Genomic DNA, 15,222 nt, shown 5'->3' on the forward strand with positions numbered 1-15,222 from the left:
ACCGCGCCCCGATTTCCCCCTCCCCTGCACGTTTTTCCCCGGCCACGCCCGGTATGTGCTCGCCGCGCACTGGCCGTGCGCGCGCACGCGCCCGCGCCCCGGCCACCGTCGCCGTTGGTCACTACGCCCGGCTCCATGGCGCCCCTGTTCTCCCCGCTCTGCCCTGTGCGGTCGTCTCTGGCCACCACACACGGCCTCGGCAAGCCCCGGCCCTCCTCCTGTCGTGCTGCCGCGGCTCTGCCGCCCCCAACCGCGCTGCTGGCCCGCGCCGCGGCCAACCCCTCTCCGTCGACGCCCCGGCTCCGGCCACTCCGGCCGCCGCGGCCGGCGACTCCCCTGGCCGGCGACCTGCTGCGCTGGATTAGGGGCTCGACCCGCTAACGGGCGCCCCGTAGCCCCCTGCACCCGCGCGCCCATGCGCCCGCACCCGTTAAGGCCCCCCAGGGCCACTGACATGGGGGCCCCACCCCACAGAACATTTAAAAAAAGAGTATTAAAAATAAAATTAATAGATAAAATAAAAATGATTTAATAAAATTAATTAATTATTAATTAATTAATTATCTAATGAACTAATTAAGTTAATTAATCCTACTTAATTAGTAATTAACCTGTTAGTCTAACTAAGCAGTAGTTAGTTAACCTAACCCTAATTAATTAAACAGAGTATGACAGGTGGGTCCCACACGTCAGCCTGACCAGTCAACACCTCTGTTGACTGATGATGTCATGTTGATGCAGTAATACTATTTTCGAATTTAATTAATAATTAATAAATTAGAAAATGATTTAAAAACTTTAAAAATTAATATAAAATAAACCGTAGCTCGGATGGAGAAACTTTGTACATGAAAGTTGCTCTGAACGACGAGACGGTTCCGGATACGCAACCCGTTCGTCCGCCACACCCCCCTAACCTATCGAACTCGCAACTTTCCCCCTCCGGCTCCTCTGCCCGAAAACGCGAAACGCCGGGGATACTTTCCCGGATGTTTCCCCCCTCCACCGGTATCACCTCATACCGCGTTAGGGCACCTCTAGCATCGATACTTGTCATGTCATGCATCACTATGCATCTGCTTGCTTAAATATTTATTGTTTCTTCCCCCTCTTCTCTCGCTAGACACCGAGACCGACGCCGCTGCTACCCAGTACGACTACGGAGTCGACGACCCTCTCTCTTGCCAGAGCAACCAGGCAAGCCCCCCCCCCCTTGATCACCAGATATCGCCTATTCTCCTCTATACTGCTTGCATTAGAGTAGTGTAGCATGTTACTGCTTTCCGTTAATCCTATTCTGATGCATAGCCTGTCATTGTTGCTACAGTCATTGATACCTTACCCGCAATCCTGGATGCTTAGTATAGTATGCTAGTTTATCATTATTGGCCCTACATTCTTGTCAGTCTGCCTTGCTATACTATTGGGCCGTGATCACTCGGGAGGTGATCACGGGTATATACTATACATACATACATACTATACAGATGGTGACTAAAGTCGGGTCAGCTCGATGAGTACCCGCAAGTGATTCTGATGAGGGGGCTGAAAGGACAGGTGGCTCCATCCCGGTAGAGGTGGGCCTGGGTTCCCGACGGCCCCCGACTGTTACTTTGTGGCGGAGCGACAGGGCAGGTTGAGACCACCTAGGAGAGAGGTGGGCCTGGCCCTGTTCGGCGTTCGCGGATATTTAACACGCTTAACGAGATCTTGGTATTTGATCTGAGTTGGCTACGAGCCTATACGCACTAACCATCTACGTGGGAGTAGTTATGGGTATCCCGGCGTCGTGGTATCAGCCGAAGCACTTCAGACGTCAGCGACGGAGCGGCGCGCGCCGGATTGGACTGGAACGCCTGCTAGGCTAGGTCTGCTTTCGGCCGCCCACGCAACATGCAGGTGTGCTCAGGGCGATGGGCCCAGACCCCTGCGCACTTAGGTTTAGACCGGCATGCTGGCCTCTCTGTTGTGCCTAGGTGGGGCTGCGACGTGTTGATCTTTCGAGGCCGGGCATGACCCAGGAAAGTGTGTCCGGCCAAATGGGATCAAGCGTGTTGGGTAAGTTGGTGCACCCCTGCAGGGAAGTTAATCTATTCGAATAGCCGTGATCTTCGGTAACAGGACGACTTGGAGTTGTACCTTGACCTTATGACAACTAGAACCGGATACTTAATAAAACACACCCTTCCAAGTTCCACAGACAACCCGGTGATCGCTTTTCTACAGGGCGACGAGGAGGGGATCGCCGGGTAGGATTATGCTATGCGATGCTACTGGAGATGCTACTTGGAGATGCTACTTGGAGATGCTACTTGGGGGACTTCAATCTACTCTCTTCTACATGCTGCAAGACGGAGGCTGCCAGAAGCGTAGTCTTCGACGGGATTAGCTATCCCCCTCTTATTCTGGCATTCTGCAGTTCAGTCCACCGATATGGCCCTTTACACATATACCCATGCATATGTAGTGTAGCTCCTTGCTTGCGAGTACTTTGGATGAGTACTCACGGTTGCTTTTCTCCCTCTTTTCCCCTTTCCCTTCTACCTGGTTGTCGCAACCAGATGCTGGAGCCCTGGAGCCAGACGCCACCGTCGACGATGATTCCTACTACACTGGAGGTGCCTACTGCTACGTGCAGGCCGCTGACAACGACCAAGAGTAGTTAGGAGGATCCCAGGCAGGAGGCATGCGCCTCTTTCGATCTGTATCCCAGTTTGTGCTAGCCTTCTTAAGGCAAACTTGTTTAACTTATGTCTGTACTCAGATATTGTTGCTTCCGCTGACTCGTCTATGATCGAGCACTTGTATTCGAGCCCTCGAGGCCCCTGGCTTGTATTATGATGCTTGTATGATTTTTTTTATTTGTAGAGTTGTGTTGTGATATCTTCCCGTGAGTCCCTGATCTTGATCGTACACATTTGCGTGCATGATTAGTGTACGATTGAATCGGGGGCGTCACAAGAGGGGAGGTGCAGGCGGTCGAGGGGAAGTGCGTGGCGCTCGGGGACGACTCCAGCAGCGGCAAGCACGCAGGAGGTGGTCGTGTGCGTGCCGGCGTGCGGTGGCCACGCGCCTCGGTCCTTCTGGCAGAGGAAGGAGAAGACACGGGAGCCCCTGGTGGGCTGGGCCGCCAGCTGGGCCACTAGGTGGGCTGGAAGGCCAGGTAAGTTGGCCCAGGTAGTTCTCTCTCTCTCTCTCTTTATTTTTCTTTTCTATTTTTCTGTAATCTTTGTGGCTTTTCTAAAAATACCTAGACCCTTTCAAAAATCACCAAACTGAACATGCCCACTGTATAGAATATACCCAACATGGAACATTTTAGTTTAGGATTACTTGGGCATTTAAAATATTTACTAGCATTTAAATGCCCAAATTCAAATAACATATGATTTTATCGAGAGCCCAAATATGTCATGCAAAAATGAGCATCACCTCTGGTTACTGTTTCCAGCTTTTTCCAAGAATGATGAACATTTTTTTAAAGCCATTTGGATTTACTAGAAATATTTTGGTTGAACCTAGTGCATTCCTTTAATGCTAGGGTTTAGGCAATCCCCATTTCAAGTTTCTTTCAAAGTTTAAACATGATGCACACTTGAAGTTACCCTAGTGCAATGCCAGAAGCTAGGGATGTGACAACTCACCCCCACTAAACAAGAATCTCGGCCCGAGATTCAAGACGTGAGGTAAGAAGGAAGGGGGGGCACAAGACCAACACAATCTTCACGATCCAGGTTGCACCTCAAAAGGTTGTTGATTCATTGCATACGTTGATCTTGACATCCTCGCTTTTGAGATCTTCATCCACGCGATGACGACAGAAAGAAACTATACTAAGATTGATCTTCTCGAAGATCGAGCTATACAAGATCCACTCGCGGAATGAGATGTTGAAACATCTTGAGTTGAGACACAGAACACATCGAGAGGGATGGAAGAACAAACGACGGGGTTTGATTTGTGGGTAGCAATTCCACGCTTAGAAAGATGGTGGATGGTGTCAAGGTGGCGAGGAAATAATTGCCATGATCCAAGGGGGCCCCCAAGACTAGGTGTGTGTGAGTGTGGAGAACCTCTACCCCAACCATCGTCCACCATTAGAAGAGCTTGTTGTCTCTGTCTTCATGAAGAAGAAGACTGAACGTTTTCTTTAGTGATCTGGGCCTTAGGCCTTTCTTTCTTACAATTGGTTAAGTGGTGGTGGGCCGCATCTTTAGTCAGGCTTTGCTGGAGCTTCAGCACAAATTAAAGCAGTCAGAGTTACTAAAAAAGAGTAGCGAGTTTACAGTTTTTTCTTCGGAAGTAGCGAGTTTACTTTTTGCGGGGAATTTTAGAGAGCTTTATTAAGTAAAAGCATTCGCTGGACAGTCAGCCAGAAGGCTGCTAACCAGGAAGCTAGGGGTGGAGTCCAGCCAGCTTTCAGTCACATTAAGCATACATGCACGCTTAGCACACAGGTGTGCACGACCGTTAGCAGCTCTTATTACATGAGAAATGTTGAAAGACAAAAGGATAGTAGAGAGCTCTCTAATTTCTGTAACAATTGGTGCTACTATCGAACGATCGATGTAGCCAAGGTTCCAGAGGTTTACTGCCTCAAGACAGTCGGATTCTAGTTGCACATGCAAGTAGCCTCGAAGCTTGGCAAAGATGAATCCTTCGCGTAGCGCGAGAACCTCGGCAATGAAAGGATCCATTGTCCCCAATTGGGGTTTGCACCATGCACCCAGGAAGGCCGAGGAGGAACGAGAAACACCCCCAGTCCAGCATTACCAGCGTCAAACTGTATTGCCGAACTGTGTTGATTTTGATATGAGAATCTTCAGGGGGTCGCTAGCCATGGCTCGGCAGTGGTATGAAACTCTGACGGGGAATATCTAGCAGCGCTAGGTCTTCGCGAATGCGAGGGACCGAGCTAGAAGGATCAATGGTTTCTTGGTCATGTGTCCTTCTGTTGTGAGACATCCAAATCGCCCACATGACTGTGATGATCGTAGTGCGATCCTTGTCTGTTGCTACCTCTTGAGCACTACGTTAGTTTTCCCTTGAAGAGGAAAGGGTGATGCAGTAAAGCAGCGTAAGTATTTCCCTCAGTTTTTGAGAACCAAGGTATCAATCCAGTAGGAGATCATGCTCAAGTCCCATGCACCTACACAAACAAATAAGAACCTCGCAACCAACGCGATAAAGGGGTTGTCTAGCCCTTCTCGGTCACTTACGAGAGTGAGATATGATAGATATGATAAGATAATATTTTTGGTATTTTTATGATAAAGAGAAATAAAGATACAAAGTGAAATAAACGGCAAAGGAAATAACTAAGTATTGGAAGATTAATATGATGGAAGATAGACCCAGGGGCCATAGGTTTCACTAGTGTCTTCTCTCAAGAGCATAAGTATTACGGTGGGTAAACAAATTACTGTCAAGCAATTGATAGAATTTAGCATAGTTATGAGAATATCTAGGTATGATCATGTATATAGGCATCACGTCCGAAACAAGTAGACCGAAACGATTCTGCATCTACTACTATTACTCCACACATCGACCTCTATCCAGCATGCATCTAGAGTATTAAGTTCAAGAGAACAGAGTAATGCTTTAAGGAAGATGACATGATGTAGAGGGATAAACTCATGCAATATGATATAAACCCCATCTTTTTATCCTCGATGGCAACAATACAATACGTACCGGTTCCCTTTCTGTCACTAGGATCGAACACCGCAAGATTGAACCCAAAGCTAAGCACTTCTCCCATTGCAAGAAAGATCAATCTAGTAGGCCAAACCAAACCTATAATTCGAAGATACTTGCAAAGATAAACCAATCATACATAAAATAATTCAGAGGAGAATCAAATATTGTTCATAGATAGTCTGGATCATAAACCCATAATTCATTGGATCTCGACAAACACACCGCAAAAGAAGATTGCATCGAATAGATCTCCAAGAAAATCGAGGAGAACTTTGTATTGAGATCCAAAGAGAGAGAAGAAGCCATCTAGCTAATAACTATGGACCCGTAGGTATGAAGTAAACTACTCACACATCACCGGAGAGGCCATGGAGTTGATGTAGAGGCCCTCCGTGGTCAATGCCCCCTCCGGTGGAGCTCCGGAAAAGGCCCCGATATGGGATCTCTCGAGTACAGAAGGTTACGGTGGTGGAATTAGGTTTCCGTGGTGCTCCTGGATGTTTGGGGGGTACGTGGATATATATAGGAGGAAGAAGTACGTCGGTGGAGCAACGGAGGGCCCACGGGGGTGGAGGGCATGCCTAGGGGGGTAGGCGCGCCCCCTGCCTCGTGCCTTCCTCCCTTGTTTCTTGACGGCCACTCCAAGTCTCCTGGATCACGTTTGTTGATAAAATCACGTTCCCGAAGGTTTCGTTCTGTTTGGGCTCCGTTTGATATTCCTTTTCTTCGAAACCCTGAAATAGGCAAAAAAAATAGCAATTTGGGCTGGGCCTCCAGTTAGTATGTTAGTCCCAAAAATGATATAAAAGTGTAAAATAAAGCCCATTAACATCCAAAATAGATAATATAATAGCATGGAGCAATCAAAAATTATAGATACGTTGGAGCCGTATCATCTGTGAATCGCGAGTCACAAAGGATGTCGCGCGACCAAGTGTTGGGGTGGAGCCGAGGCAAGGTGATCTCAAAAAGCAACCTTGCCTCCTCCTAGAAACTTCTCGTGTGAGCACAGTGCACTAGTGCATGCATCAAGTCTTCATCCATAGCAAGGCACAACTTGCATAAGCTTGTATCTTTGATGTGTCGATGGTGGAGAGTGCACTCGTCGGGAATGATTCCCTTAAGTAGCCTCCACCAAAAAAACCTTACTTTTGGGACAACTTTAAGTTTCCATAGTTCGCTCCACATATGCTGTTCACTCATTGATGGTGTTGCTATCTGCCCCTCTTTGAGAGCTAAACGCTCTTTTTGATTCATTAGAGCTCGATAGGCTGATTTAACAGAGTAGATACTAGACCTCTCATGTGCCCAAGCAAATCATCTCCGCCGCCCTACCGGAGTGGGATGTTCAATATAGCCTCCGCATCTGGACCAATGAAAGTTGTGTGGACAAGATCATGTTTCCAGGTCCAATTGACCTCATCTATCAGATCACTGACCGTTGCGACCACAGAAGCCGGTGGTCTGAATAGTGGTCTCATAGTGGCAGTCGACGGGATCCACCGATCCTCCCATACAGAGGTGGATACGCCGTCACCGATGCATTTTACCAGGTCAACATTGAGAGCTTCGCGACCAGCAACAATGGCCCTCCATATAGCAGATGATGATTTGGGTGTTGTTGCCAGCATAAAATCACAGTTAGGAAAATATCTTCCTTTCATTACTCATGTGCAAAGAGCATCTGGCTTTGTCATGAACCTCTAGTCATGCTTCCCAAGGAGCGCTAGATTAAACTGTCAGAGATCACGAAACCCCATCCCTCCTTTAATCTTTGGTGTAGCAAGCTTGTCCTAGGCGATCCAGTGCAAGGAACGGATATCAACCGTGCTCCCCCACTAGAATTTTGCCGTGTTTGAAGTCAAGTTTTTGCACACTTTTTTGGTAAGAAGAAAACAAGACATGCTGAAAGTTGGTATAGCCTGAATAATAGATTTAATCAACGTTTCTCTTCCTGCACAAGCAAAGAACCGTTCAGACCAACCCTGCATTTTCCCCCTCGCTCGATCCCTGATGTGTTCAAAGGTACCACTTGTGATTCTTCCAACAGCGGTGGGCAGTCCAAGATACCGCTCTGAAAAGGCTTCCGAATGGACGTTGAGCAGCTGTTTGAGGGAACCTTTGAGCGCTGCCGGTGTGTTTGGACTGAAGTACGTAACACTTTTAGTTCTATTTACACACTGGCCGGAGGCCTCCCCGTATATTCTGAGAATATCATTCAGTCAATTTGCACTCTCAGTGCTCGCCTTGATGAAGATGAAGCAATCATCAGTGAATAAAAGGTGACTCACCCATGGGGGTTGAAAATTCACATGGATGCCCCGATCCACATAGTTGCCATAATTTTTCAGCAATGATGAGAATCCTTCGGCACAAAGCAAGAATAGGTATGGGGATATGGGGTAACCTTGCCTGAGGCCTCTCGACAGTGTGAAAAAAGGCAGCAGTTCTCCGTTGACTCGAACAGAGAAACGAACCGAAGTGACGCACTTCATGATTAGTCTGCTAGTGTTGCCAGTAAACCCGAGTCTCAACATTATAGCCTCAAGGAAGTGCCATTCTACTCGATCGTAAGCCTTCATCATGTCCAGTTTTATTGCACACGAGAAATTCTTCTCTTTCTTTTGCCTCTTCATCGTATGAACACTTTCAAAGCCACGAGGACATTGTCGGTGATGAGACGACCTAGGATGAAAGCACTTTGCTCCTCACTGATTATCTCATCCATGCAAGGCCGTAACCGGTTGGTAATCATCTTAACAGCAATCCTATAAAGCACTGGGCACAATGCAATGGGTCGATATTGGGAAATGATCTAGGGATGGCGTACCTTGGGGATTAATGTGATTGAAGTGTCATTTAGACCCGCACGTAGCTCACCACCATTGAAAAAATCAAGCATCGCTGGAACTAGATCATGCTTCAATAGTTCCAAGTGACGTTGATAAAACCCTGCTGTAAATCCGTCCACCCCCGGCGCCTTGGACGGGGCCATTTGAAATAATGCATCATGGATCTCTTGAGCTTCAAACGGACGACATAGCAGGTCGTTCATAGCCAGTGTAACCCGGTTTGGAACATGCGATAATAGTTCCTCACTATTGTTGTAGCCTTGAGATGTGTATAGGGCTTTACAGAACGCAAGGATTTCTTCCTTGTCTTCATCTCCCGAGGCACAAACGGAGCCATCCGCACACTGCAGGTTGACGATCTTGTTGATGCACTGACGTTGTTTTGCCTGCGCCTGGAAATAAGCTGTGTTGCGGTCCCCTTCCCGGAGCCACGGTACATGGGAGCGCTTCTTCAGCCAAATCTCCTCCAATTTTAGAGCTTCTCGGAGCTTGAGCATGGTAGCTTTCTCTTCCTCTGAAGGGCCCCGACCAACAGACCGACGACGCAGTCTATCAAGACTTTTTTGTAGCTATCGGACTGTCCTGGTTAGACAGCCAAATTCTCGAACCCCCCATGGCACCAAACTGCGCCGTAAAGCATCTAGGGAGTTCATAATACCACGCAAACCTGGCTGTCTTGCTTGTGCTCACCAAGTTTCAGTGACAAGTTGCTCGTAATCACTATGAGACTGCCAAATGTTCTCATAGCAGAACGGTTTCGACATATGTGATCTGTTGTTGGGGGATTGGTGCCGAAAGTCAGTTAGCACAAAGCGGTGGTCTGACTCCACCGAACAGATGTGGCGCACTTTAACATACTCAAAAATATGTCTGAATTCCTCATTAGCAAAGGCTTGGTCTAGCCGGGCTTTAACATTTGCGTTGCCGGATTGTCGGTTGTCCCATGTGTAAGCTACTCTCGTCCAACCTAGACCCTGGAACGCACACTCATCGGTGATCTCGCGAAAAGCTCTCATCTGCCATTCTGGTCGAGCCGTCTGACTGAAATGTTCTTCCCCATATAGGGTCTTATTAAAATAACCCATACATAACCACGCTGAATGCGGGAGTGTATGTAGGGTACGAAGGAATCACCAACTGTGATGCTTGTTTTCTACTCTTGGCGCTCCATAGAAGCCGGTGAATCTCCAGTTCACCGAAGTGTCCAAAGCATGTAGCGAGTTTACTGATGAATGATGGATACCTATAGCAACCCCAATAGCAATCTGGAGTATCTTGCCTAAAAATTCTATCTAGTGTATACCTTTTTTATATATATAAAACAAACCCTTTTTTTAATCTCTCTATAAAAACAAACCTAGACAAGAGGGGTATTAATAATAAACTCATGTATTGTTTGTAAATGTTGATAACATGTTCTAAATTTATAGCTGAACATTTTTTATAATCTACTTTTGTTTAAATATGTTCACATAAGCAGATTGTAGTTGTCATGCTAGTTAGACATTTTACGTCACAAAACATTCTCTTCCTGTTATCAATTTCGCCAAAAACACCTTGTCACCGCCCCCCTCACAGGATGAACACTGAGAAGCGAGTCGTCGAGAGGAGATTGTACCACGTCCACCTGCCACCTCGACAACGCGATTTCAGAGAAGGTATGTCTTTTTTCTTTTTTGATACTATCAAAATTAAGTGGACCAAATTCAATTTTCATCCTGGGCCCTCAAAATCTCATGACCGGGCCTGTTTTTGCGTTGTGGTTGTATTGTGTTTAAGTGGAACTTATTTCTCACCAGGTTGTGGTAGAAGTTTGTCTAACTTTCTTGTATTTTACCCTCTGTCTTTAGCTCTAGAAAAAAGGTATGCACTGCTTGAATAGAGTCTTGCCGGAGTGAGTATGATGTCACAATGACATCATTGCAACTTGGTTGTTGTTTTTGTTGTTGCGCTCGATATGGTCGTGTGATGTACTACACTCCAAAGAAGTGTCAATGTCAGATTAACTAGTTGAGCCTGTTCAATTAGTGTTGGTTCCACCTGAAACTTTTTTTTTTGACAAAATGGTTCCACCTGAAACTTAATAAAATATATCGTATTATATGTTCGTGTTTTTCTTGTCTTCACTGCTCTCACCAAACAAGTTTTATTTTCTGAATTTCACGTCCAAGCATATCATTTAGCAGCGCGGCAACTGCGGGTCACAACCGAACCGAATCAGTAGTGCATTCTGCCAAAGTCGGGCTCTGGCGGCTTGGGCAGCAAGATGAGGCTCTCCTCCCGGAGCAAGCGCTTACGTAGCACGTTGCGCATGGCTTTTTTGGCGAACCTTGACACAAGGAACGTCGTCTTGAAATGGCTCGACGACGACGTGGACGCCATGCCATACATCTGTTCCACCTCCCGCCTCCGCTGCTCCAGCCTCTTTCGCTTCTGGTATCTCCTCCATGTGGCCTGGATGAAGCACGACGCCCAGGTGCGCCACTGCTGCGAGTAGAACCTGAACGTCTGCTGCAGCTGCTTGCTGTGCAACCGCCGGAACTGCCCGGCGACGAACTTGAGCTCGTCGGCGTGCAGCGCAAAGCCCTCCACCTCCGACATCGCCTTGACGCTGCGCGTGGACAAGGGCAGGTTCGCCGCCGCCTTGGGGTCCAGCGCCCAGGTGAGCAGCTCCTCGCCGCAAAAGTCCCCTTCCTTGAGGAGCTCCTTGTTGAAGAACCCTATGCGGCCCCCGTCGGTGGTGGAGCTCTCCAGCCGGCCCCTGATGATGAAGAACATCTCGTCGACGGGCTCCCCTTCGCGCACCACGTAGGTGCACTCCGTGCAGAGGCTGGGCTTGAGCCGCTCGCAGATGGCGTCCAGGAGGCGCTCGTCCATGTTGGCGAAGAGCGGCACGCGGCGGACGAGGCGGAGGCAGAGGTGGCGCTTCACGTCCCGCCGGATGTCCTTGGGGAGGCAGCTCACGAGCCCGTCCTCGTCCACGCCCCGCGTCTCCATCCACTTGTACTGGTTGTGCCGCCACACGCGCTCCATGAGGTCGTCGGGGAGGTGGCGGTGGCGCATCCACTGCTCCGTGTCCCGTCGCTTGAGCCGCATCTCCTCCATCCGCAGCGTCATGGACTGGAGGTACGTCTGCATGTTGCCGATGAGGAGCGCCATGAGGATGAGGCCGAAGAGGGCGAGGAGGATGGCGAAGAGGGCCTCCCCCTTGTAGTGCGTCGTCTCTAGCCCCTGGGCGCCCGTGCTCAGGTTCTGGAGGCCCCACCAGAGGCAGAAGAGGATCTTGGGGATGAGGTCCTGGGTGTGGGTCACCCCCGAGGTGATGGCATTGCTGTAGATGCCATAGTCGAAGCCCGTGCCGTTGTTGTCCATGGGCGCGCACTCCTGCTTGAGCACCTGCCTGATCATGGTCCGCCACTCCATGAACTCGGTGAACTGGTTATCCCTGTCCTCCTTGGTCGCCCCGGCGCCCCCGCAGTACATGAATTTTACGCAGCGGTCGAACTTGAGCCCCGCGCACTTCTCGCGCCAGCAGTCGTCCACGCGCTCCACGGCAAGGAGGTACCAGAAGGCGCCCACCATGTGGGAGGCGAGCATGTAGAGGAGCAGGTAGAAGGCGGCGCCGGCGAAGGCGGTCTCCGCGAACACCCCGGTGGTGCGCTTCAGCTCCGATATGATGGGGTAGAAGCGGAAGAGACGGGGCAGGTATTGGGTGAGCACGATGAAGAAGAGCGCCGTCTTGATGGGGAGCAGGTCCGCGCCCTTGGGCCGCATGAAGAACTTGATCATCTGGATCTGCGGCAGCGGGAGCACGGAGAGGAGGTCCACGATGAAGAAGCGGTGGAGGTAGCGCTGCGCGATGTCCCTGTTGTTGATGACGAGCTCCCCGCGGCCGAACACCCGCGACGACGGCGCGATGAAGGCGGTGTGGAACTGCAGCACGATCCGCGCCAGGTAGAAGAAGTCGATGGCGGAGCGCACGGCGGTGGCGCCGGCCGCCAGGATGCGGTTGAATCCGATGCAGGTGTTGTACTCCGTCTCGGTGACGGAAGGGAGGTAGAAGAACATCGGGTCCACGGCGACGGAGATGATGCAGGAGAAGACGAAGAGGCGGTTCATGCGCATCAGGAACGGGTCCTGCGGGTCGTAGATCTTGAGCGAGATGTTCTTGAGGTCCTCCTGGAAGACGCGGCCGATGTTCTTGAGCCGCTCCGACCGGTTGATCACGCCGGCGGCCGCCATGCGGATGGACCGGGACCGGATCTTGGGGCGGGAGAAGTAGCTGTCCATCTGGTGCCCGCTGCCGGGGACGTCCATGGCTGGCGGCGATCCTCGGGCTGACCGTCTCCTCCAACCTCACGAACTTGTCCTTGCGGCCGTCGTCGTCGTCGATGAAAGGGGACCTACGGGCTACGGCCGCCGCAGCTGGAGAACACGGTCTTCCTCCACGGGACCTAGGGCGGAGGCGGCTGCATGCTGCTGCGTGATCATCATCATCGGTACACGCCGATCACCACACGGTGCATGCATGAGGCTGAGACGACATGCCGGCGGCGGTTGCTACAGGTATCGACGATGAAGACGATCGACGAGTCAGAGAACGAGCAACCGGTCGACGGGAACTGAATTTCGCGGTCAGGAAGTGGAAACTATGGAGGCCAGTCGATCTGCTCTCCCTTCCTTCGGCTCCTCCTGCTCTCTCCGTGGTTGCAGGAATTGCTGCGCTTCGTGGTCGAGAGCGGGGTGTAGCGCGCGCCGCGCGCGGAGGCGAGGACGAAGACAAAGGGCGCGGCTGACACGTGGAGCCTTTCCGACTGGTACATTAATTTGGTTGCATGCATGCGCGGGAGAAGACGGAAATTATCGGCCGAATTACATTACTCGGTGAATGATCCTGGTCATAACGGGAGTATCATAGATAGTACCATGCATGCCAACTAGACAAATTTGATGAGGTGATATAGAATTAAATGAAAAAAATAGAGGGTTGAGTATCATATCATGATACCGTATCATATTAAATGTTGTGCTATTATGTGTCATGCATGACAAGCGATAAATGAAATCATCTATGATACTAACATATGATACTATGCACTACGGATGAGTATTATACACTAATATCATATGCATGATACTAATCTATAATACTAATGACGACTAGCCTCAACTCTCTTCATGTTTGATCTCAGATGTGAGAGTGAGAAATTCATTTGCTGAATGGCCGTCGAGATCCATCGACTAAATAAAGGGGTAAATTTGAGTACCAACGATATAATAAGCGCGAGAGCGATCTCACTTCACGATTTGCGGTCTCCACTTCATCTGAAATAAGGAGAGAAACCCTGAATGGAATCGTACGATCAAGAGCAAGAAACCAAGAACAAGGTCACACCTCTGTCTTTGTATCTCCCGGTGTCCAGGCACAGTAAACGTCACCCAAGAAGAGGAGAAAGCTCAACTCAAGTAAACATGATTACTTTCTTTTTTGCTGCTTCTAAAAAACCATTATATTCAAGCACAAATGGGTTAAATCTGAATCTTAAATATGTCATGTCATCATCCACTAAGTCTAATTCTCTCAACGTGCGATCCTCCACCTCACCAAATATGTCATGTCAGCATTCACTAACATTATTTTGCAAGCCCAAGCAAACCACATGCGTATTCTTTGTTTACACGGAGTGCAAGTATGAAACATTTTTATTAAAAAAAGAAGCTCTTGATTTGGATCATTTTATTTATACATAATACATCTGAACTTACTCTTCAAATTCCCACTGCAACGCGTGAGAAAATCACCTAGTTTATCAAGAGCAGACGTAGAGAACACCCTTTAACCAAGTAATTAAGGCGGCATGTTATGGAAAAACAAACAGAAACCTTAGAGCAGTATCCAATGCTAAAGACAGTGACGGCAGTTTCAAGAATGCATATACCCGTTTGCCAGATACAAAAATAATATCAGGTTCGCTATTTCATATCTAGATGTGAAATAGCTATCTCACATCTAAGTCTAGAATTATTAGATTATACTCCATGATCTGGCAAAACGCCATGATCTGGCTGCTGCGCTCGCTCGGCGGCGCGTTTGTCTCAGGCGTTGCCTGTGTCCAGGTCCTTGCTAGTGCTAGGTCGGGCGTTGTTGGTTTTTCCAAGTCTATGCTACTCAAGGTCGTTGCTACTGCGAGGTTGATTGACTTTGTTTTTCTTTCTTTCATAAATCTGTGCTACACTCAGTTCTAGTTCTTCTTATTTTTCTACACTTTTATTTGATACCTGGTATTTGTTTTCTTTTTTTCTTTTTTCTATTTTATTATTTGTTTTAAATTATAAACTATTTTATATTCATGATTTTATATTTATATTTTTTATTTCCATTTTTCCATTTTTCCATTTTTCATTTCCCCTTTATTCTTTATTTATTCATTTGAATTCATGAACTTGTTTTTCCTCTGTCATATGTTCGCTTTAAATGTTGTGAAAATCTTGAGTGCGGGTTATTTTGTCACGCGCGCTTTGTGTCAAATCTGTGTTTGGTGTCTATTTATCAACCGGTTCACGTGTGTGTCCTTTGTTGGGCCCTTTTTTCTGGCGCGGTCAGAGGTCCCGTTTCGGATTGGTTTGCTAATTATTATCTAAATGAGAGTTGAGAATGTTTCATCTA

The 15,222-nt window shown here is 48.5% G+C and overlaps 1 protein-coding gene across 1 annotated transcript; it reads right to left on the reverse strand.

Moving 5' to 3' along the window:
- Positions 1-10,678: 10,678 nt before the first annotated feature.
- Positions 10,679-13,189, reverse strand: LOC119266793 (putative cyclic nucleotide-gated ion channel 7). The gene has a single exon (XM_037548102.1). It carries the CDS (start codon positions 12,870-12,872, stop codon positions 10,773-10,775), a length of 2,100 nt encoding a protein of 699 aa, XP_037403999.1. The 5' UTR covers positions 12,873-13,189; the 3' UTR covers positions 10,679-10,772.
- Positions 13,190-15,222: the final 2,033 nt, after the last annotated feature.

The sequence above is a fragment of the Triticum dicoccoides genome, chromosome 1A (assembly GCF_002162155.2).
Source record: "Triticum dicoccoides isolate Atlit2015 ecotype Zavitan chromosome 1A, WEW_v2.0, whole genome shotgun sequence".
NCBI lineage: Eukaryota > Viridiplantae > Streptophyta > Magnoliopsida > Poales > Poaceae > Triticum > Triticum dicoccoides.

Excerpts from the sequence above, each read along its gene's own strand:
- LOC119266793 (XM_037548102.1), bottom strand. The coding sequence starts at position 12,872 with ATGGACGTCCCCGGCAGCGGGCACCAGATGGACAGCTACTTCTCCCGC.